General features: G+C 39.9%; 1 protein-coding gene across 10 annotated transcripts in view; it reads left to right on the top strand.

The window, feature by feature from the left end:
• ENAH (ENAH actin regulator) overlaps positions 1-23,309 on the top strand; it is a 99,431-nt gene that overhangs the window by 63,816 nt on the left and 12,306 nt on the right. For 6 of the 10 annotated variants that reach the window (XM_037405315.1, XM_037405321.1, XM_037405320.1 and 3 more), the window contains exons 5-11: positions 13,812-14,131; positions 15,358-16,158; positions 17,986-18,293; positions 18,558-18,694; positions 19,092-19,146; positions 19,473-19,521; positions 21,867-21,933. In XM_037405315.1, the coding sequence (XP_037261212.1) occupies positions 13,812-14,131; positions 15,358-16,158; positions 17,986-18,293; positions 18,558-18,694; positions 19,092-19,146; positions 19,473-19,521; positions 21,867-21,933 (1,737 nt within the window). The remainder of the gene's footprint in view (positions 1-13,811; positions 14,132-15,357; positions 16,159-17,985; positions 18,294-18,557; positions 18,695-19,091; positions 19,147-19,472; positions 19,522-21,866; positions 21,934-23,309) is intronic. The other 4 variants (XM_037405322.1, XM_037405323.1, XM_037405325.1 and 1 more) reach the window with 2 other exon arrangements.

Raw genomic sequence — 23,309 nt, 5'->3', positions numbered from 1 at the left:
TCTTCGAAGCCTGGTCCTGGTTTTAGTTTGTTTTTCCCCTACAAAAGGACAGCGAACTGGAATGAGTTGTTTACTCATGTTGCTAGCCAGATTGTCTGTGGAAAGACTATTTCTGTTGTGTCATTAAGCCTAAGAAGAACATGTAATTCCGTTAAAACGTTTCACAAATGCGTCTCTGGTATCTTTACTACTGTAACTGTATGGTTATAATACAGTTCAATTAACTTCAAGCCAGAACTTCTCTTCTGTAGTAACTGTCTTTCAGTTCTCAGACTGTAATAACGATAGTCTTAATACCATAATGTAGAGAGTAAGTAAATAGTTGGGAAGAAAAGGCTTAGGAATATATTACCACTAATACATCTACAAGTGACATTTCCACTCTCACTAAAGGGTAAAGGCAGTGTGGGCAGAACTGAATGCTGTGGGGAACGGTAAGACTACAGGGAATGCAAAAGAAGGGAATAAATGTTACTGTGTAGGAAGGAACACGGGGCCTGTAACGGATCGGTGGAAAGGCAGGCTTTGCTGAGTCTGCCCATGAAATGTGTCTCCGGGGTGGGGGTTTTGTGTAAGATGTGGCTTGGTAATAGTTGTCTTTAAGTGCTGGTCTCATAGCCCTCCCCTTAGGTGTACCTGGATTCAGTAATGTTTGACAGACTGCCACTTAAAGTTCAGGAAATTTATTTTTTTAAAAAAAATTATTCTAAGCCTGAGAAAAATGTGTTTACATAAAAACCAAAGTTGAAAAAGGCACTCTATGGAGGTCATCTAGTCCAACCCTTTGCTCAAAGCAGGACTGATTTCAAAGGTAAATTATGTGGCTTGTAGCTTCAGGGCTTTCCTAGGCACAAATGGAAATGTTTCTTCTGAAGTGTTTCACCAAAGGAGTGACTGGTGAAGAATGATATGTTAAAGAGAGATCTGATGTTTTCTTTCGCTTTTATAATCAGTGTTCAAGAATCTTGGGAAGATGGGGAACTAAAGAAATAAATCAAATCATTGCCAACTAAAGTGTACTATTTTGGTTTAGAGATTTTTCTCTATTTTAGAAAGGATTTAGATGCCTTACATTTTGTGTAAAAGTGCTAAAGTAGTAATACTCCTCTTTTATTTTGCTGCAGAGCTTGTTACTTGAATATTTGCATCGTTTACTGTGCAGTGAAACAATCTGTAAAATCACTAGGACCAGATGTACAGTCTGAAACACTGAGGTTTTTAGGAGCCAAGATCACACAGGTGGTGATCAATGAAATAATTTTTTCTGGTGAATTGGTAACTTTGTTGCTGTCTCGAGAAACCTTAACACATGGTATATGCTTTCCTTCTCAGTGAGTACTTGAAGATAACTGTAATTTTCCTTAACTTGCACTCATTTTAAGTACAGTAATAACAAGCTTAGAAACACTTCAGCTTCCATTTCCAATTCTCAAAAATGAAGGGATTTTTTTGTTATATGGATTATTTTTCATTTTGTCAGAGCGGTAGTCAGGCAGTGTTTATAAATTCCACTGATTGTTTGATAATGAGCCAACTTAATTTGACATATGTATTTGTTAACTTCAGTTACTTAATGTCAAATACCATTTTTAAATATAAGATTAGTTCATGGCATGCCTGTGTGTACTACTCGTGCATGTAAATTTACCTTCTCTTCCAGCCATGACAAATATATTGCCAGAAATATGAGTCACTGAGTTGGTATCTAATATGACACTTGGGAATTTAATGAGTTAATGTTTATAAATAACTTCAAAATCAACACTGCTTTATAAATAAAGAGACCAAGAACACCAGAAACAGAGAAAGCATATAGATTGTAAAGAATAATGAAGGTATACAAGCCACCTGTTGTCCTTCATGGACGTAGCGGACCAAAACTTGACAGACTTCTGTCGTAAGTACTCGAGAGTGTTAGAAGTTTGCAAAATGCAGGTGGAATATTAGGGGGGTTTGTAATTGTTAAATATTTCAAGTTTGCTTACACTTGTGGTTTATTTCGTGGATTGGGATGATACCATTAAAGAAAACTTGGTGTGTGACTGTGCTAGAAAGTAGTATTGATACGGTGTGGTTTTCATTGTATCTTTTGGAAGGCTTCTTAGTTTTAGATAGTGCAAATTCAGAGGCTGACAAGGGTAGGAGTTACGCAGTTATTTAAGCAGGAATGCTTTTTATTTCACAGAGTAAAAGTATTTTTTCTGAGATTTGGCTAATTTAATTTTTTAGCTATGGTACAATAAACCATATTCTCCCCCCCCCCCCCATCAGTAATTATTACATACATAATTCCTGAACTGTTTTTGAAAATGTGTGGAAAAACTGACAGAAAAAAACCCTGCATCACACAATTCAGTAGCAATGTAGCTACAGTAATTTAAAGGAAGGAACGTTTGCCCGTGACTTTCTGTCCCTGGTAGCCTGGTTTCTACCGACCTCCCACAGCCTGCGACCTTTCCATAGTTAGTGGCCAGATGTAATGTTTCCAGTTTTCCTTTGCTTTTGAAATTGTGCCGTTAATCCAACAGTTTATTTTGAGGAAGCAGGGTTTCTTTGAAAGCATGTGGATTGATTATAACTAAGCAAACAGTTCTAGTCTGTATCTAGAGATACGCCTGTAAATATGGTACAGCAGTTGGCTTTTTGGTTTAGGATGTAAAAGTGCTCAGTAGAATACGGTCATATTGATTGTTTTGTGTGCTGTGTTACAAAATCTGCATGAAGGTCTCATCCCAGAGACGTGGTTTAGATGGAATCAAAGGGGTTTTTTAATGCCTAAGCTAAGGGTTTCCAGCAGATCAAAGTTAGATCAGTGTAAACTTTTGAAGTTGAGCTTGCTGAGGTAGTTTCGTGGGACAGCCTGCAGCCTCTTGGATGTTTCTAGCATCTGCATTGCATACTAGAACAGGAGACACGGGGAGCCAGAAGCAAAAAGACCCATCAGTCAGTGTTGTTTGTCTCATTCTAAAGACTTAGTGGTTTTTTTACTTGACCTCATAGTTTCTGGAAAACAAAGTTCTGGTATAATAATGACCTTTTTTTTTTTTAAGTGCCTCTCCTTTTCTTTCCATTCAGAGTTTCTTCCCATTCACAGTAAAGTTTTCCTTAGTTTTGTCAAGTCGAGCTTTCAGAGGGTTAATAACTGGCTTTATGGAGAGGTAATGGGTGCCGGCAGATGCTGGGTAACAGTGACATGTTTAGCAGGCTGGGAAGAGCACTCTTCCGTTAAGCAGCCTTGATTACATTGGCAAAATTGCTTTGAAATCTTAACCTTTCTGCAAAATTTCATTTCTGTGGGGTTTTTTTCTGTTTAATGCAACACACGAAATTTGGATTAGAAACATTTCTACAGTTTTCCAGGTTTCTGGTTATTGTGGTGCGCTTTTATGAAATTAGTTCTGTCCTGACCGCACTCACTGGAATATACCATGGAGAGGGAGTTGCCAATGAAACTAGTGTTTTCTGCTACTGAAATTCTTACTTTTTTTCTAAAATTTTATGTGCACGTATGACTGCCTGCAATCTGCCATCTGCCAGAAAAGTTCCAGTGTTCTGTTAGTTTACATAATATATTGAAAAGATCAAGGTGAGGAAAACTAGGCTTGATGAGATTTGATCAAAGAGCACTAATAGATCCCTTTGTTAGAACTGCTGTATCTAATAACCTTTAGGTTTATGATTGCCTCTTCATGTCTTTATCATGGTGACTGGTTACTAGTTTTTGCTTGATACCTTGTTCTTTTAGCTTTTTATTTTCAACTAATGCAGGTTGAACTTAGAAAAGCTTGTTAGACCTTAAATCCCTTTCAATCAAGGAAATGAGAGCCTGTTAGTTTGATTTTGGTAATGTGAAAAGATTTAGACTACTTTTGAAGGAAAGAGTAATTAACCAGGTAAAACATAGCACAGTAAACTGTACCTAGATTATTTTTTTTTTTTGCCAAAGCAGAAAGGCTGTTTATGTGGTATTCCTGGGCTTTAGTAAAGCATTTGACAGATACCAAGAGGGAATTTCCTAGTTAGGGTGGAAGGGAAGAGATTGCTGTGGATGTGTGAAGAGCATAAGAGCAGGCGGTTCCTCCTGCGTCAGTGGGGCTGGGAACAATCAAATTTTATTTGGTGTTTTGCTGAACAAAGCAAGTCCTTGCTGCTGATGCAAGTTGAGATACACGCATACGAAGGAGAACGGGGGAGTTGAATGATGTTGCAGATTTTGATGACCAAAATGGAATGAGAAATAATAGGTAGCAGGTGTCCTGGTTTTAAGCATCTTCAGGGGAAAAGCCATCAACCTGTAGACCAAATACTGGTGTTCAGGATGTCTTAATACTAGATTACGGGGAAAAGCAAATTGACAGTGGAAGTGTTATACCATGGGAAATGGCTAGTATGACTAATTTGCTTAGTGTTTCAAAAGCGTGGTACATGTAATCAGTTAAATGCCGTTCTAATTTTGCATTAAATTAGCTGTAACGTGTTCTTTGATACAAATTTTTTAAAAAGACATTATTTGAAATAGTCTCACCTTTCACTACTGCGTAAAGAACTGGAGGGCCACCTCTGTTGAAGCTGGAAGTAATTGTCAGTGCCAGAGCATATACATAAACTCACTTCACAAACCTCTTGCCTTTTGAACTTTTGCAGATCTTCAAAGTGTCTGTTTCTTGCTCATTTTATCAAGTTGACTAGCTCTTGTCTGGGTTTCTCTGAAACGAGGTACAGTATGCTCAGGTAGAAGCTGTTGGGACCATCTAGCACTTGAAAAAAACCAAAGCTAACTTGGTGAGAGTTTTAGTAAGAGCATATAGCAAGAATTCAGTTTAGATGATGCAAAGTGAAGTTCATGCAACTGAGAGCACTTAGGAAGATATGAACAGGTTAATTATTGATCACTTCTGCTGAAGTTATGTTGTTATGAGGTTATGTGAATCAAGTGTACTTTTTATTCATTAAGATTCTCGGTCTCAATGGAGGCTGCCTGTGTTTGATGGAAATTTGCAACCTGTATTGACATTATTTAGATTGTTTTCTCTTTGTAACTGAATCAAGAACTTTGAGGGGTGGGTGGTGGTGGTGGTGTCTGTTCATTCCATGGTACATAAGTATTAATGTGTAGGCCCTTTGGTTACGTATTCAGTAGATATACTTGACCATACAAGAGAATGAGCTCTGTGGTAAAGGCTGAATTTTTGAATGATGAATAAATATTTAATATTAGAGATGGAAGAGCAAGTTTGACATTGATATTCAGTTTTTATTATTCAGATAAGCTCCTGAAAATTTGAGGTGCCATAGCACACGCACCTTTTCCTTTTCTGAACTTGTGCAGAAGATGATCAGAGAGGATTAAGGCATTAAACTCCAACTGGCAGCTGAGTTCAAAACAGCATGTTATAGCACTTTTCAGTTTTGGGTTTTTTTTTCCCCTCCCATAAACAGTTTTGACAGTGATAAAGTAGGTTGACTGTATTTAGTTAAATTGATGCCCGTGGAGTGCGTGCCATTCCTTGCAGTCACAAGGTAGCTGCTCTTCTGTAGACGACAACGTGCTTCAGATGGAGCTGAGGTCACCCTGCATCTGGTGCTGGTGCCTCTAGCTCAGCTACACATTGTGTAGCCTGTTTGCAGCCAGCTGCTCTGTTTGTTGCAGTGACTCAGTGGTGGGAGGAGGAGAGCCGTCATGTGAGATGTATTCTAGTGAGTAGTGACTGTTGGATTAGATAATGCTATCTGTGCCCACATGCTGGGGCATGGAAGAGTGGTGCAAGTGCTCAGGGCAGCCCTGAAAGCCTAGGCAGACTGAGGCACCAGGACTGGAATACTACAGGCATTTTCTCATAGCGCTACTCGTTGCAATGCAACTTTAAAAACTGGTGACTGTATTTTAATGTGTGAACTTACTTTTAATATTTATTTAATTGGTAAGCGTAAGTTTAATAGCCAGACCAACAACACAGTTTGAACAACTCCATTGGTTTGGATTGATGAATCCAGATGTAATTATAGTTGCTATTATACACTTACCTTCAGATCTTTGACACGGTAGCGTTATTCCTAGATTTCTTCTTTGTGCTGGGTTATAAAACTTAATTTTATTTTTAAAAAAAGTGATGCACAGAATGAAAGATGCAGACGTTGTTGAATACTTTCGTATCATCACATTTGGTTTCTTATACAGAATGTCATAATGGTAACTTGCAGAATAGTTAGTGCAAAATATATTACTGTAACACTTTAAGCTAGCAGCAGTCTAGCAACCTTTGTGTTGCCTTTTGGGTGTCATCCTTTTGTCTGTCTTCCACCATCCCACTACTGTTTGTTTTAGAATAGGTAACAGCATAAGCAAGAAACTATTTTTCAAAAAAAGCCAAGAACACCATGTGAGAGACAGACCTGAAAATCTCCCCTCAAGAGAATCTCTTTTGTGATTTTTAATTCCATGTTATTTTTTTAGTGGCTCAAGTGATGTTTTTTGGTTCCTCTTTCAATATACTCATTAGTGATTTTTTTTCTCCTTCCTTTGTGATGGTGTATCTTTGAGCAGACAAAACAAGGTTAATATTCCTATTGATCTTTGAGTGATTCGATGCCCTGCTTTGACACTTAAGTTTTTCAGCCAAGAAAGAACGGAATATGACATTGGTGTGTTCATAAATGATGACTAACAGCTGTCAGATACTATGTATTATCTGCCTGCAGCTGATCAATGCAGTAATTACTTCAGTCAGGTCTGTTCCTCAAGGTACTTTTTCTGCAGGCTTTGTCTTGCATCTTTGTCTTCTACAGTGAGTTTTAAAGTTAAATACTTCAAACGAGTTTCTGTTCGTCTTGGAATGTCTATCAGCTCAGTGCCTGTTGAATTTGGATATGACACATAGATGCTTTTGTCTGTACTGATCATGGAAATACCTCCATCTTTAATGCATCTGGCTTCATGACAAGAAGCCTTTTGGGTTTGTGGCTGAATTCTGTTATTCAGTTGATATATGGTCGTCTTGGTGCGGTTTCCTATCATCTTTTCAGGAAAAAAATTAATGGCTTGATCTCACATCCAAGAGAAAAGCAAGTCAGTGTTAGAATTCTGAAGATTTATGTGAATGTACTGAGAATCTTCACTTGGGGAAACAAGGTGACCTGCCAGAGCAGACAGCTATTTGCTTTTGCAGACGGTTTCAGCAATGAATTTGTTAACTTTCAGGGTTTTTTTCTCTTGGTGCCCTTGTCACAGCACTCTGTTTTTTGACACTGAGAGCTGCTTAATGCTGAGGCATACTTTCTCTGGTGGAATGACAGTCTTTCTACAGAGACACTTGCAGTAACTCTTCTGCAGACGACCAAGGTACAGGCTTAAATGTGAGTAAGTGCTCCAGAAAAGGACAGGTTATCTCTGGCTGCTATGCCTGCTCTGACAGAATATTGTTTTACCAGTAAACATTGAAGTTTCTTGACCTAGTTGAGATCTTTGTTTTCCCTTCAGCCCATGTAGTAATGGCCATATTTTAAGAGAATTTTTTGAGGTTTCAGTTCTTCAGATTAACTGTGTCTTTAGCAACCAGAGGATCTCTGTCAGTCATTCACCTCCAAGAGCAGAAGCTAAAACAACCGCCTATTTCTTCCCATTTGCCTCCCACCTCCAAAACAACAGATCTAAAGGGAATGGATAGTATTAATTTGGGATGGCTTCCTTGTTGCCTGGCTGGCCAACAACACTTGTTGAACGTAGTGGTGTAACTTGCTAGAGGCATAATAGAAAATGATCCCTCTCTACCTGTGGTATTGGCTCATTTCATGTAACATCAAGAGCTGAGACAGTAGCACTCTTGAATTGTTACACCCTTTTATGATCTGATTCAGAACAAACTAGGAAGGCTTTGTGTGTACCTGGGAAAATTAACTGCAAATCTGGTTTCTTGTCGTCATGTATGAGAAATTCTAAACATTTCACTCACAGAGCGTGGTTTGGTGGTTGTTTTTTTTTTTTTCAGCAGGGATGCAACAGTGTGTACTTAACTCTGCTCATATTTTTTTTTCTTCTTGTGTTATTTCCAAGAATGTGGTCATGCTCCTGATTCTTGGCTGCTCAAAAAACTGCAGGATTAATGCTGATAGTTAAGTCACAAGTTAGTATTACAAATATGATTCTTTCTTCATCCTCTGACAATACCTCCTCATACCTTCTTAACTGCACAAAAGTGTAAGGGCAGGAGGGGAAATAATTTTAAAAGCTGCAGTATTAAATTGCAATATTTTTGTTGCAGTATTGAACCCACACACACACCCAAAACACTCAAAAGAAATTTCCTAAAATACTTTTAGCATGAAACAAATTAAAATCCAGAAGGTTTCACTAATAGGATATGTGATAAAGCTAGCAGCTATTCTGAAGTTGACTCTTTGAGTCTAAACCCATGTCTTACTGCCTTGAGTATGACTGACGTGCTGTACAGTTTTATAGCAGTCTCAGCTGTTCAATGTAAATTAACTCTTAAATTCTAGTAATCCATACTTTTAAAATAATTAGACTCACTTTGCTTTAACATAATGAGCATTTCACTATAAGCCAGCTTTCTGGGGCATTTTCAGTATGTCTAGCTCTTTCAAAAGTTGACTCTTATGTACTGGGCTTTCTAAGGCAGAAAGATTTTCATGTATTGCTTTCACAATGGTCTTGAACATTCCCATGCTTTAGAACATGCTTTAATTGATGTGTAATGACTCTTCTTAATCTACTAATGCTTTTGCATAATATAATTTTGATCTCTAACAAAATTTTAAAATAAAATCACATTATCTAATGCTAACTAAACAAAACCAGAGGGATTTATTGCAAACAAATTTATCCTTTTTTTGATAAACACATTAAGTTCTCAATCTTTTTTAAGCTACAGCTCTAACACTTGTTAAGCTGTAGTTCTTTCTTAGTTTACAAAATTCATCCTTGCTCATTAAGTTGTGTTAAAGCAACTCGATTGTGTTATGGGCATACTGATCTTTTGACCTGTGTCACTTTTGGCTTTCTATTGGAAAGGATTGTTAAAATGACTGTAAAAATGTAGTGGGTTGTGGTTGTGTGGGTTTTGTTTGGGTTTGTTTGCTTTTCCTTGTTGACAAAGGGATGCTTCAGCAATATATAATGAGAATAAGCTTAAAATTATTCTCGGCAGTGGTGTATTTAATCTCCTGTATCTTACTGCATGGAGATTTCGTATAAGATAAATGTTTGGAAGGTATTTTGCTGCCCTCTCTTGGTAGAGCGTTTGCATTGTAAGCAAAGTGCTCAACTTGTTCATAGTTTTTATTTGCACGTATCAAAAAATTCTGGTTTTGTTCCTTTATTTCCTTAAGAAATAGAAAATGAGGGTTCATTTACAAAAATACAACGTTAAATACTGAGTCACTTGATATTTATTTAGTAATGAGAACTTTTTTAATTCAGGCCCTGTGTAGGTTAAAGTGGTTATCTCACTACAGTCTTTTATCTGTGTCTTAGCAGGTGGCCAATACAGTTTATGTTGATTGACTGAAGTATTTTTTGCTTCAGATTAAATTTAAAGCATACAAACACTTAGGTACATTTTGTTATGACAGGTGGGTATTGTGTCTCTCTGTGGGTCTTGGAGGAGGAGAAAACCCTCCAAAAGTCTCACATATTTATTGACACATATTAGGAGAACTGGGAAGTCCCAAGCAAACAGTTTGATTTAGGTATATGTCATGGTTTAACCTCAACTGGTAACTAAGTACCATGCAGCTGCTTGCTCACCATCCTGTCCCACCCCCCGCAGTGCAACGGGGAGGAGAATTGGAAACAGATAAAACCCATGGGTTGAGTTAAGAACAATTAAATAATTGCAATAAAATATAATAATACCAGTAGTTGTGGTGAAAGGGGGGGGGGGGGGCAGGAAGAGACCAAACAAGTGATGCACAGTACAGTCGCTCGCCACCCGCTGACCGATGCCCAGCCCGTCCCTGTGCAGTGGTCAGCAGCCCCCGGCCAACTCCCCCCAGTTTATACACTGAGCGCGATGCTCTATGGTGTGGAATATCCCTCTGGCTAGTTCGGGTCAGCTGTCCTGGCTCTGCTCCCTCCCGGCTGCTTGTGCGTCTGCTCACTGGCAGGGATGGGAAACTTGAAGAGTCTTTGATTTAGAGTAAGCACTACTTAGCAACAACTAAAGCCATCAGTGTGTTATCAACGTTATTGTCACACTAAATCCAGAACACAGCACTGTTCCAGCTACTGAGAAGAAAACTTAGCCTGTCCCAGCTGTGAAATTAGGGCAGTATACATCTTGGGCTTTAGCTAAAATTGCAGGTAATTACATGCCATATATAGAGAGTATATATTTATGTACACTCCCACCCCCAATTCCCCCTGTATGTCATACATATGTATAGACATATGTGCACTTAACGCCTCTCAATAGTTAGAAGAGCTTTAGGTAAAACTCTTCTGGGCCAGGGCAAACACCTGAAATACTTCCTTCTGCTACTCTCCCATCCTCTGGGCATTTTTGGTTCAATGGCTTCTTGTGCATGATGCAATTTCTGTCTTCTAAATGAGCTCCCATGATTTGCTTTTTTGTGTTTTGGGGTTGGTTTGTTATTGTTTTGTTTTTCTGCTGGGGGCTTTTTGCTGCTTTTCTTTTGAATCGCTTTGGCAAGGCGTTCCATAGCTCATCTGCTTGATGCGCAGAGGTGTTCTTTTGTTTTGAGCTTTGCTGTCATTAGTTGCACCAAATCTTTCTTCCCACCTGTTGTGTTAGGATGTCCTCATCACTCAGAATTTTATAGACCTCCAGTTGCCTTGTCCAGAATGCAGAATTCCAGCTTCTTTAGTTTGTTTTTTTTTTAATGGAAAGTGTTTGGTACATTAGTTCATAGCATTGCTGCTCTTTGAACCTTTTCAGTTCTGCTATTTTCCCCATTTTGAGCTGGGAACAGAGAATATGGGGTTTGTGAAACAAGGTGATGGTATTTCCTATACTGTTCTGTAATCCCTCCTAATGTGTAGCATCTGGATTATGTTTTTGAACAGAACACGTCAGTGAATGAATGTTGTCATAGACTGTCATAACCCTAATAGCTCACTCCTGAGTCAGTAGTCCACTTGAAGTCCAGCATTTCATCTATGAATTCCGCAGATTTTCCTCTCTCCCCTACATCACTTCAGTTATATCTCAGTTGGATTTTTTTATTGCCTAGTTACTTGGAATTAGAAGATCCATCAGTACTTCTTCATAGTCTGCCATCTCATCCTTGCAATCCTAAATAACTTAGTATTAAGGAGCTTAGTCAAGAGCACCTTGCTGTTTCTTTTCCAGGTTGCTTATGAAGATATGAAATGGCACAGCTTTTGGTATGGCTTATTGCAGAACTGCTTTGGTGACGCTGCTCTTACGCTAGAAGTGACCTATATTGAGGTTCTATTTCTGTAAAGAAGTGAAGAACTTAAGAAAAAGAAAATTTAAATATCTGGCAGCTGCTTCATGTGTTGTTAAACCCAGTGAATTGATACTTTCTTGTTTTATAAACTAAATATAACACGAAATGTTTATAACCTCAAATGCCTTATCTACACTCTAGTTTTAGGATCAATAGCGTGTACATTTCTAGGTAGAATATGTGTATTACTGGCATATGAATGAAAAAGAACGAACAACAGAAAGCTGCTTTGGGGTCTGTAAATGTTGACTTTTGTTCTGAATGGCCTTTTAGCTACAAACATATGTGCATCCACCTCTCCTTTACAAAAAAAGAGCCTAAGATGACCAAGCTGAAGTTAACCATGATGAAACACTGCTTTCCTCTAATAATAGATTTTATCTGAGGGAAAAAGAACACAAAACTAATTTTGTATAACACAGAGCAAGCAAAAATGTAATACCAAAGATCTTTTTAATATCTCTTTTGGGGCTTAAATTTTTGTGGGTTTTATTGTATTCTCTTGATACTTTGTAGAAATCTTCTACTGATTCCAAATATGTATCAGTCAATTACCAGACTTTTTGGTGGACTTCAGAAGCTAAAAACCCAAACATTTAGCAAGCTGAGTTGCAGCCCTGATTGCTTAGTGACTGTCATTACAGCTTTTTTATATGGGAGAGCAGGAACTGAAGGGAGAACTGATGCAGGAGCAGAATTAATTTGCTGCTTCTGGGGATACTGGGTAAGAAGTTCAGTAGGAAAAAGTCCTTTTGCTGTATATAACCAGAGCTTAATTGCTTATAGCAATTATGAAATTTCAGTATCTTACCAGTACTGGGTTGGGTTTTTTTTTTTTTCATAAACGAAAAATATTGGCCTGAAAGAGGATGGACTTCAGTAGTAACATTGCATGGGCTGGAGTTTCCAGTTCTGCCACTATTTTCTGGATGCGAATGGGAGTGAAATAGCTGGTTCCCTTCATTTTCAGACTTCAGATTTATATGGCTCTAAGCATATAGTATAGAATTACCTGTGACCTTTTCAAATAAGATTGCCCAGTGGCAGTCTATAGAAAACACATACCTCGTGCCTTAGGATGTCAAAATTTAGGTCTCCTTTTTGCTTTATAGTTAAAAGCTGGCTGTGCTTTGTATTTGTTGAGAAGCTATCTTCGGTTTGCATGTGAAGCTTGACAGGAAAAAAAATGGCTGTGCACTTCATATACTAGTTTTCCTTTTTAAATGTCATGGGTTTTTTTTGAAAATCAGAATTCAAACAGGATGATAACTAACTGCATTTTCAGTGAAATGTACTGACAGGAACATACTGGCCACCGCTTTGAGGAGGATGTGCTGATTTTTGTGTTAGTAGTGAGTTCCCCAAAGAGATAAAAAAGCTTTGAATAATCAAAAAATGTATTTTAGCCAACTTAGAAACATGTTTCTTTTTCTAAATACAACTTAAAAGAAACCCCAAAACTAAAGAAAATAGAAACCAAGTTGAGGAATAAAAGCAAAAGGGTTGTTTACAGCCTTTCCCACTGTATTATAGCAGGAAAGTCTGTCCTTTCAGCCAGCCTAGTGGCTTTGGCAGCAAATTTTGCATGATTCCTTCTTACTCTTAGAAGTTCTTTATATTTTCTTTGCCTGGCTTTTACTTGTTTTCCTCCTTTCCACATCTTCCTCCTCTTTGCTTTCCTTTGCAAAGACTCCCATGAGATGGAAACTCTTCAGCTCCCTGCACTGTTTCCTTGGCTGCTGCCCCCTGGTTTTTTTTCTGACCTGTCCTGTTTTCTCCTGCCATCAGGGTGTTCCCATCTTGATACCAGTTAAGTTATGTGTGCATGTAGTATTATGCAGGTGGAGAGGGACATGTGTACCTTTTGATGCTTCTGTAAAATTTGAATAAATACTAGCTGACTCTAGTTCATCCAAAAAATGTAATTTGTTTGAGGATGGTCTTTTTCAATGAGTATTTGTGTTACTGTTATTTCACTGTACTTTTATTCGCTGCCTTGAGTATAAAATACCATGCAAAGAACTAATGTAACTCCATATCCTGAACTGGGAAGATTGTATCAGTCAGTAAGTTATCAACAGCAGCTTTCTATTCTTACCTCTTGAAAGCTGTCTCAGAACGTTAAATTAGTTAAGAGGAAATTGGATATATGATTCTTTTTACTGTAAACATAATAAAACTATTATCCAGCTCAGAAAAATGACATGTAGAGTTAAGAGTTTTTTGTAGGTACAAATGCTGTGCTTTTGTTCTTGCTGGTGCAGAGATTGTTGATTAGTTTCTCTTCTTGTCCTCTAACGGTTGCTTGATATTTCTGGTTTTCACTTTGCAGCTTAGTCTTTTTCCTTTTTTCACGATTGTAGACAGTTGCAAGAGCAACAGAGGCAAAAGGAGCTGGAACGGGAAAGGCTGGATCGCGAAAGAATGGAACGGGAGAGGCTGGAGAGAGAGAGGCTAGAAAGGGAAAGACTTGAAAGAGAGCGCCTAGAACAGGAGCAACTGGAGAGAGAACGGCAAGAAAGGGAACGGCAAGAGCGCCTAGAAAGGGAGAGACAAGAGAAGGAGAGGCAGGATCGAGAAAGACTTGAACGACTTGAACGGGAAAGGCAAGAAAGAGAACGGCAAGAACAGTTGGAAAGGGAACAATTGGAATGGGAGAGAGAGAGAAGAATTGCAAATGCTGGTAAGAATTTCAAAACCGAGTGTATTCAAGTACCAGACTACTCTTTATGTGTTTGGGTGATGGAGTGGGAGAAGCAACAAAGGGTAGTGAGTACAGTTGTGTAACAACAGTCAGTATTGCAGGCTTCTGGAATTGCTGCTTTTTCTTTCTTTTTTTTTTTTTTTTTTTTTTTTTTTTTATGGCAAGAAGTCCCTAGAGCTTTGACTTTCCTGTCATTATTTTTCATTAACTCTGAAATAATTTTTTTGGCACTACTTGCTCACTCCATTGCTTGAAGAACTTGAATCGTATTGGGCACGTCCAACATTGGTTAAAGTATGATGAGTTAAAATTTCTAAATGTCATATCATTGTTTGCTCTATTGAACAAGATGTATTCTAATTACGCAGTTTGGGGGGAAAAGCTGCAACCTAAACATATCAGGTGGAGTGTGTGCATGTAGAAGGTATGTAACTATATAAGGCAAAGTAATAGTGCGAGAAATGCCTTTCAGTATGAAGTCTTGCTTAATTTATCATTGTAGTAACATTTCAGTGAAATGTATTGTATGTATTTGTAGGTAAGATAATGCACTGCCTGCGGAAATGTGTCCAGTGATAACTGAAAGCTTTCTCATTTTGGTAATACCATGGAACATTAGTCAAGCACTTGGTTGTTCTGTAATAACAAACTCAATTTATGTAAGTCAGGTCATGGTAAAAGTCAAGGAATACTATGTAAGAGCTAGTCATTTTAGAGCAGAGGATTTTTGGTCTTTTTATTCCCAGTACTTTGAAGTTTGCGATGGAGCTTTTTCTGGGGAAGAGAAAGATGATATTTGCTGCCTATGGTATGAGGTTTTTTTCATGGAGTTGAAACAAATGTTAAGATCACTACACTTGCTTGCAGTTTGCAACCAAACAAGAAGATAAAAGCTGATAAAAGTCTGATTAATCAACGCTATATCTAATCCATCTCAGAGATGGGGTTTGAGAAAACTTACTGCAGAACGTACTTGTAAATTCAAATGTTGGCACAAAAATAGTTGTTAAAATTTTAAAGCAGCTGTGGATAATATGTAAAACTTTCCTAACAGTATTTTCACTTGTGCCTAATCCTCTGGTACTAACTATAGTCTACATTTATACATTTTGTTTGAATGCTGGTTTTGTTGCTTCATTAGCTCCCTTTTTCTCTTTCTCCTTTTTTTATCCTGCCTTTGCTGCTGCTTTCCATCTTCTGTCCAGCTCCATCTTTCGACAGCTCCCCGTATAGCACTCCACTTCCTGAATACTCCAGTTGCCAGCCTCCTTCAGCACCTCCTCCATCATATGCAAAAGCAGTCTCGGCACCAATGTCAGAGGCCACACCGGAGTATGCTGTAGTGACTTCTGCACCACCGACTTCCACTCCCCCTACACCGCCTCTAAGGCACTCTGCATCACGTTTTGCTACATCTTTAGGCTCAGCTTTCCACCCTGTTCTCCCCCATTACGCTACGGTTCCTCGTCCGCTGAACAAAAGTTCTCGGCCCCCTTCTCCTGTCAATGCCCTGGCGACTTTGCCTCCAAATACAAAGCCTGCTGCCTGGTCCGCGCCCAGTTTTGCCCCCCTTCCCCCGTCTCCTCCAGTAATGATAAGCAGTCCACCAGGCAAAGCTACTGGTCCAAGACCTGTCCTCCCAGTGTCAGCTTCTAATCCAGTGACCCAAATGTCCACGTCTCCTACGGCTCCTAACGGGCTTCCTGAAAACCTGGCTTATCCGGTTCCTTCACCTTCTACCTCAGGTCCAACTCCGCCTCCGCCACCTCCTCCCCCCCTACTGCCTTCCTTTCCGCCTCTGTCACTGTCTGGACCTCAAGCTTCTCCTTCTCCCAACTCCCCGAATGCCTCGACTCCCTCATCCAAGCCTAGTGTTCTCCCTTCTCCCTCTGCAGCTACCCCTGCCTCTGTTGAGAACTCTCTAAACTCTGTGCTGGGAGACTCCTCTGCTTCTGAGCCAGTCTTGCAGGCAGCCTCTCAGCCGATTGAACCTACGACCCAGCAGGGTAAGGCTTTCTGTTATTGCTACTAATGCACTAATCAGGAATGCAGTCGAAACCAATTGGTATCAAAGCCCGTAACTGCCCTGAAGAATTAATACAATGCTTCCAAAGTTGCAGTGATCTTAATACCACAAGGAAATACCATTTGGAAAACTGGGGTAAGGGAAACTTTAAAGCTCCGTGGGTAACAGCTGGCGTTCCGTGGCCTGTCGTAAGTAAAATTCAGATTTCCTAAGCTCTCACCTGTTGAGAACAGAGCTCGTTGAATACTAGCTTGGTAAATCTTGCACTGTTAGTTTATTTGGAGCAGGCAGCATTGTTAGTTTCCTAATGGCAGCCAACATGGAGGAACATATATGTGGCTTTGGACATGTGAGTGACCTTAAGTGAGGAATGATCTGAACCACTTTGACGCTCTGTTTAGTTTCAGATTTAGAAAGTAGTATGTAACACCTACAGCATTTCTTTCTTGGACGGTGGTTGTATTTCGATACACGGCTGTACACGTGCATATATGTAGAGGCAAGTCTTCCTGTGGTAGTCTACCAGCGTAGCAGAAAAGACTTTAGAAAAAAAAAAAGTTTGGTTAAGCAGGTGACAGTCTTAATGAACACTCTACAAATAGGATGGAAATGTGTTTTATGTGGGTGTCAATGTCTTTGTTAACCTGAATCCTGCTTTTATACTGATTTAGTAGACATAAGTCTTAGTCCGTAAGTCTGCAGTAGGGCAGCTAAAGGTTTGGGCAGAGGGGCTCCTGGGGGATGAGCAGGCAGCGGCTTCATCGCACACAAGCCATGCAGAGTAGATCCTGTTTATACCTTCTTGTCTTCAGTGAAGGCGTGAGCTACTCTGGGATGGAGTGGAAAGAGGGTGGCCTCACCGGTATCAGCGTGGAATATAAGTGTGCGCTTGGGTGGTGAGTGACGTCAGGAGAGTTAAAAAGGCTTTTTTAGATTTACACAGTGCTTAGCGGAGTAGGAAGCCAGGAAGACTCATGTATGCAGTTCCTGCCTGTGGACATTGTTTAAGGTAGTTGTGCAGCATTTTTAGTAGCTTATGGCAGTTTGGGCGAAGCAGGGGGGAGGATGTGTGGGGCTGTTTTCTTAGTCACAATTTCTTAAACTGTTCCTATAATAACAACACGGTGATCATCAGAATATTCTTTCTTCAGAACACATTTTGTGTTGCATATCAATGTGAATTTAAAGCGTTATAGGAATCATAGATTAAAAAAATAGAAGAGCTTGTTCCTATCCGCTTAAAATACGTCAGTCTTCTAACTCACTAATTAGTGTTTTTCTTAAATTATTGGAGTTGATTCCTGGAATGTTTTTAAGAGGAAGGTTTTTTATACACCTTAGAAATTAGCATTGAAACTCAAACAATTCAAGGGTTCATATATTTGGGTGGAGTGTTAAATGCTCGTTAGTACAGTTTAGAGTCATGCTGTGTTTAGCACCGTTTGGACACACAGTATTGTTGCTGTGCGGTATGACACTCGTGCCTTACTTGGCTCTCTGTAAAAGTTTTGCCTGTTTCCCGGTGTAAGATTCTTCTTGGTTGCAGCACAGAACCTGACTGGAGGGGTTTTGTATGTAAATGTCTCTGAAACTGTTTGATCTCTCATAGCACGCTATGTAATATTTTCAGTGGATTTAATAAGAATGCTTCTCTCCTCCTGAAACTTGCCGTGTTTTCTTGCCTATAATAAGGACCCTTACCAGTATTAGCGTCTCATACACTGAGCAAAAGAACCAGTATTTCAATGGAAAGAAGATTTCCTTTTCTAAATCCTTAATAGGCTATTTGTTTTCTTTTTGATACTAGGTGTTGTCCAAGGGCCACCTGCACCTCCTCCCCCACCCCCCCTACCCCCTGGCCCAGCTCAGTCTTCAGTAGCAGCCCCACCTCCTCCTGGCCCACCACCACCACCTCCGCTTCCACCTTCAGGGCCGCCACCGCCACCACCACCACCTCCTCCACTTCCTAGCCAAGCTCCTCCTGTTCCCCTTCCGCCTCCTGCTCCCCCCCTCCCTGCCTCTGGATTTTCAGTGGGATTTGTGCCCGAAGAAAATCGCCCTTTAACTGGACTTGCAGCTGCACTTGCTGGAGCCAAACTTAGGAAAGTCTCACGGGTAAATACAACTCTTGTTTCTTTTCACAATTCCTGTTTCTAAATCCTGCATTCCTGAACTGCTTGTAATTTTTGTTCAAGATGAATAGCAGTATCAAGACTTTTGGGGTACACTTAATTCATTAATAAAAAAGCTTTACAGGATGTACTACCAGCCCATCACATTCTTTATACAGTTTTTTCTTTCTCATGTGAACTTTGCTTCTTCCATGAAGTCGGCTATCATTTTATTTGCACTTCTGCTGTTATTTTGTGTATTATGAAGGGTGAAGACTCCTCCAGTTCAAGTGGAGGAGGAGGAGGCTCTGCTTCATCTAAAACAGACGGTGGCCGTGGAAATGGACCACTTCCCTTGGGAGGCAGTGGGTTGATGGAAGAAATGAGTGCCCTGCTGGCCAGGAGGTAAGGAGCTGTTTCTACTATGCTCCAGCTGCTTAGTCATCATAGAGGTAGGATTTTGGGTGCCAGTTTGCAGCTGGCTAAGGATCAAATAAACATCGGCTTGCTCATGTGGTTGCTTTGTGAAGTTGATAAACTGGCTATTCATAAAATGTTTACTTGAGTGTAACTCAGTACTTCTGTGTAAGTCTTTGTGCTGCAGTAGGGGAGGGGGTATAGACTTCATGAGGAGAAAGAATTACACGCTTGCTTTGGTGGGAGGGCTTTGTCCCTGAAAATATTTTGAAAGTACTTTTTAAAATGCTAGTTTTCAATTATCTAACTGTCTTTAATGACACTAAACAACATTTTCACATCTTAAAGCCGTGATGATCTTGGTAACTTTTGCCTCTGCTTATAGGAGAAGAATTGCTGAAAAGGGATCAACAGAATCAGAGCAGAAAGAAGATAAAACTGTGAGTTGAGAAATATTATATACTTTACAATATTCAGTACTAGATTATGAGAGAGATTCTAATGGTGTACATGAGAGTATATTTATACTTTACTCTCTCTGTATATATATATACACACACATAACCACCACTTTGTGAAGTGCCTAGTGCATGCACATTTTCTACATACAATTGAGCAGAACCATGTAAATCTATATAAAAAGTGAAATAAATATGTAAACAGTTGAGATTAATCTGTTAGATTCACAAGAGTCAAAGGTGGTGTTTTTTTCTCTCCCTCCTCCCCCCTTCTCCCCCCTTCTCCCTCTCTCCTCCCTTTTAATCAGGAAGAATCAGAGTCTTCAGCTTCTAAGGTTTCTTCAACAAGCACACCTGGTAAGTAGCACAGGTTTGTGAACTCTGACTCTGATGCTGTGCTGAATTTTGGAGCCTCCTGCTCCTGCCATGATTACAGCCCAGCATTTTGCTGTAGAATGGTTCCTGGTGCAGAAATGTTTCAGAAGATGGCAGATAAAATGAACGTTCACTGGAACACTGCACTCTGTATAGGGTCCTCCTGTGTCGAGCCCATGGGGCTGATGCATAGAAAGCAGTTGGTAGGGAATGTGAAAGCAAGTTGTCTCAGTCGTTGCAGGACACAAGTTGGGACAGAAGTTTATTTCCTTCAAAGCAGATGTACAAGACTGTCAGGCAGAAACAGTTGCCCCTTCCAGGTATTTTAGCAAAGATTCCCTCACGTGCCACGGTCCTTTCTGGATCACTGTAAGTGCATGGAGCAGAAATGCTTTAGCCATCGTTCCTCTGCCGCGGTGTGCTGGGGGCAGTTTGCAGCTGCGTGGCCCACACTTTTCCTGCGGTCAGTAAGGAAAGTTTACATCTCACTGGTTCTGTAGTTGGCCAGGAGGTATTGTCAGCACGCGTACGTATTCATACTGAAAACGCTTGTGCTTACAAGGACTCAAGTGATGCTCCAGACTTTCTTTTCCTGTCCTCAGTAGTACCTTCTTGTACTGCCTTAGCTTCCCTGGCCAGCTCTCGCTATGTGCGTAAACAAGGGGGAGGATGTAGCATATAACCTGCAGTTTGCCATCCCAAAAGGTACTGGGATGGTATGTACCAAAAGGTACAGATGTATGACCCTTGGATAATGTTGCTCTTTCAGCTAGATCAGAATTATCACATGGTCCTTGAGCAAGTGGCAGCCTTAGCAAAAATTCCTTAATTTTGCAGATACAGCTAAAACAACTGCTATGGCAGAACAAGTCTTGAAGCATGGTATATCAAATTAAGCTTCACCTTAAAACAACTTACTACTAGCCCTGGCAGCCTGTAGTTGGCTGGGTCACAGGCTGTGCTAGCAGACTTGTGCAGTTCAGACCCTGTTGTTACTATCTAGCTGCGTCCCAGCGAATTCGTGGTCAGTATGGGACTCTGAAAGGTCATTTCTGTGGCTCAGGTTGCCCAGCTTAGCAGAACTGAGCAACCAAACAAATCCCAAATCTGAAATAGAGACCGATAAGGTCGGTGGCACACTGAAATCCTGAGTAAGTGGTGATAGCGAGTAATAACAATTCACACTATGGGAAGATTGAACGTGTACACATTGTAAGGAATGAAAACCTGGTCGATCCGTAAGGAACGAAGCATTATGGTGACAGGTATGTCCTGAGGAAGGCCTCAGGTGAGACCGCTAAAGGTGCTGGTGATGGTGGGGGATGTCATTCACCATGCAAGAACACAAACCAAACAGTCCTTAACTGAATCGTTTGCCTTGTTTGGGCTGTGGTTTCTGTCTGTGTGCTGTTGACAAGCCAAGCTGCTCAATAAAGCTAGCTTTCACGTGTGTCTGGGTCACTGTAATAAACTCATGATGTATAGTCAAAGTTTATTGGAGAAGTTTCTAAGCAGAACTGAAAGCAGGGCCCGTAATGGAAAGTGAAGGCTTTTTAAGCTTGACTGTAGGTTAGACCCTTGTGCCCATAGACTAGGCCCAGCGTGTAACGAAGCGCTTGTCCGTAGAGTCTAAGCTGGCCAGCTGGGAGAGGAGATGCACAATCAAACTTTACCTAGTGTCACAGGTGGTAAGTAAGCTACGATCTCTTCTGGATCCCAGGGCAGTGTACCTTTAGTTTTGAATCTGTATTATTTTGGAAGGGAAAAGTGATGTTTTGCAACTTTAAAAGTATCTTTTTGGGGACTAGGCTTTGGAAAATAGACACCTTGTTGCTGAGAGGTATTCTAGTTGTGTGAGGTTGTATCATCCCTGCTGTCACTTTGTTGAAATCAAGGCTGAATTAATTTTATGTAACTCATTAACAGCTCAGGAAAGCTCCCTAGTTTAAAAACATCTTCCCCCAGTATTTGAAGCGGACTATATTGGGTTATAATTCCAGAATTCCACGTTTCACAACTGAAGCAATCAGGTACATGAAATGTAGACAGACTTTTTCCCAGTTGGATTAGGAATCAAATGGCGTTTACATCATCTAGAACAAAAGTGAGACTTTAGGATGCTATCCCAACATAAACGGTAGTATGATCAAAAATAAGATGGACACAACTTACTTGTAGTTTAATATCAAAGAACTAATGCAATGTAGTACCAAAAAGACCCCAAGACCAACAGCTGACTTAAGTTGCCATGTAATTGGAAGTTTCCTCACATAAATTACACACAAGTAGAAAAAGACAGGTTTTAATCTTCTCTCTGTGTTTTTCAGAACTAACAAGAAAGCCTTGGGAAAGAACAAATACAGTGAATGGAAGCAAGTCACCTGTTATCTCCAGGTACTCCCTTCTATACCAGATACCTTTTCCTTACATTTGCTGTTGTTGCTCATGCTGCTAAAGCTACTGGACTAAAATAGCAAATATCACTTTAATAGTATTAAAAGCGAAATGTATGGGTTTAAATTTACTGCTGTGGAACTGCTCTTGGCAGGTTTAATTAGGAATCAAGAGTTGCTTTTGGAGAATGCTACTAATTGAAATTTTTGATAATAAAGTCAAAAGTAAAACCCCAAAAGATTTCTTAACAATTGCTGATGTGTAACTCCAATTATTAAGGTGTATGTTTGCCTACAGCAGTAATTAATTCTTTCTATTTCCTTATATTTTAATGTCTGAAATTTCTTGCAAGGGAAGACCAAATTCAGTGCTGTGACTCCTATATTCAGTAGCAAACCTAGTGGATAGGTTTTGTCCTCTCCATTTCTGTACTGTGCATAGAATGGTTGTCTAGATACTTAAGCCACCTTGGTAGGATTTGATTCTTTGATAATTCTTGGGAGCTGTCTCACACCAATCCAAGGACTTCCATCCTAGAGAAATGTGACAAGTATTAAACATCCTTCACTGCATTAACCGATCTTTGGTAACTTGTCAGCTGGAACTTTGGTAGGCAGCGAGTGTTTCAGTAGACATTTCAGTAATGCAAAAGAGTGAAATGGCTGCTTTAGCAATTCTTCTTTTATTTTTCGAGGTACATTTAAGTGCCATTCACCTTAAGCAGAAGGCTTGTGGTTCATATTAGAATTACTGTATATTCTATGTACAGAGGTTAAAGGATTCTGACCTGTGATAATTTGTCACAGTTACCCGAAGTTCTTGAAAGAACATGTTAAACTTGAGGGTGCTGTGTTGGAAATTTCTTGAATTCTCCTTAAAATTCTGGCCTGTTGGATACAGCTACACAAGATTTGGTGATAAGAGAAGAAAAACCAATTATTCTCTAAGTGGCAGGACGGGTGGTTGAGGTTGCCATTGAGGTCTTCAGTTCTGAAATGCAACACTAAGCACTCTCAGCAGGTACCAGTATCCTTGTCTGCCGTTCAACTGAGTCCAGGAGCTTAAAATATCTGCAGCCTTCATTCTGGTTCTTTGCTTTGGTTTTTGTCAAAAAGCAGGTGACGTTGGTGGCCATGTCCTCTCTGCTATACTGTCAGCGTAGCAAAATACTGCTTTACCTTTAGCCTTGACTTCCCCCAGCTTCGTCCACTTCCCTCACTCCCCAGTAGGTCTTACCTGATTTAACCAACATCTCTCTGTTTTCAAGGAGCTTGAGGTATTGATACGTGACATTGAGGGGGAACCTGTCACGGAAATAATTTGTGTAAGGAATCCTAAAGAGCATTTTAGATTTCATATTAAGACAGCTGTTGACC

This window comes from Falco rusticolus, chromosome 12, assembly GCF_015220075.1.
Source record: "Falco rusticolus isolate bFalRus1 chromosome 12, bFalRus1.pri, whole genome shotgun sequence".
Classification (NCBI taxonomy): domain Eukaryota; kingdom Metazoa; phylum Chordata; class Aves; order Falconiformes; family Falconidae; genus Falco; species Falco rusticolus.
Note: the sequence above shows the minus strand (reverse complement) of the source record. Positions and strands in the feature narration are given on the sequence as shown.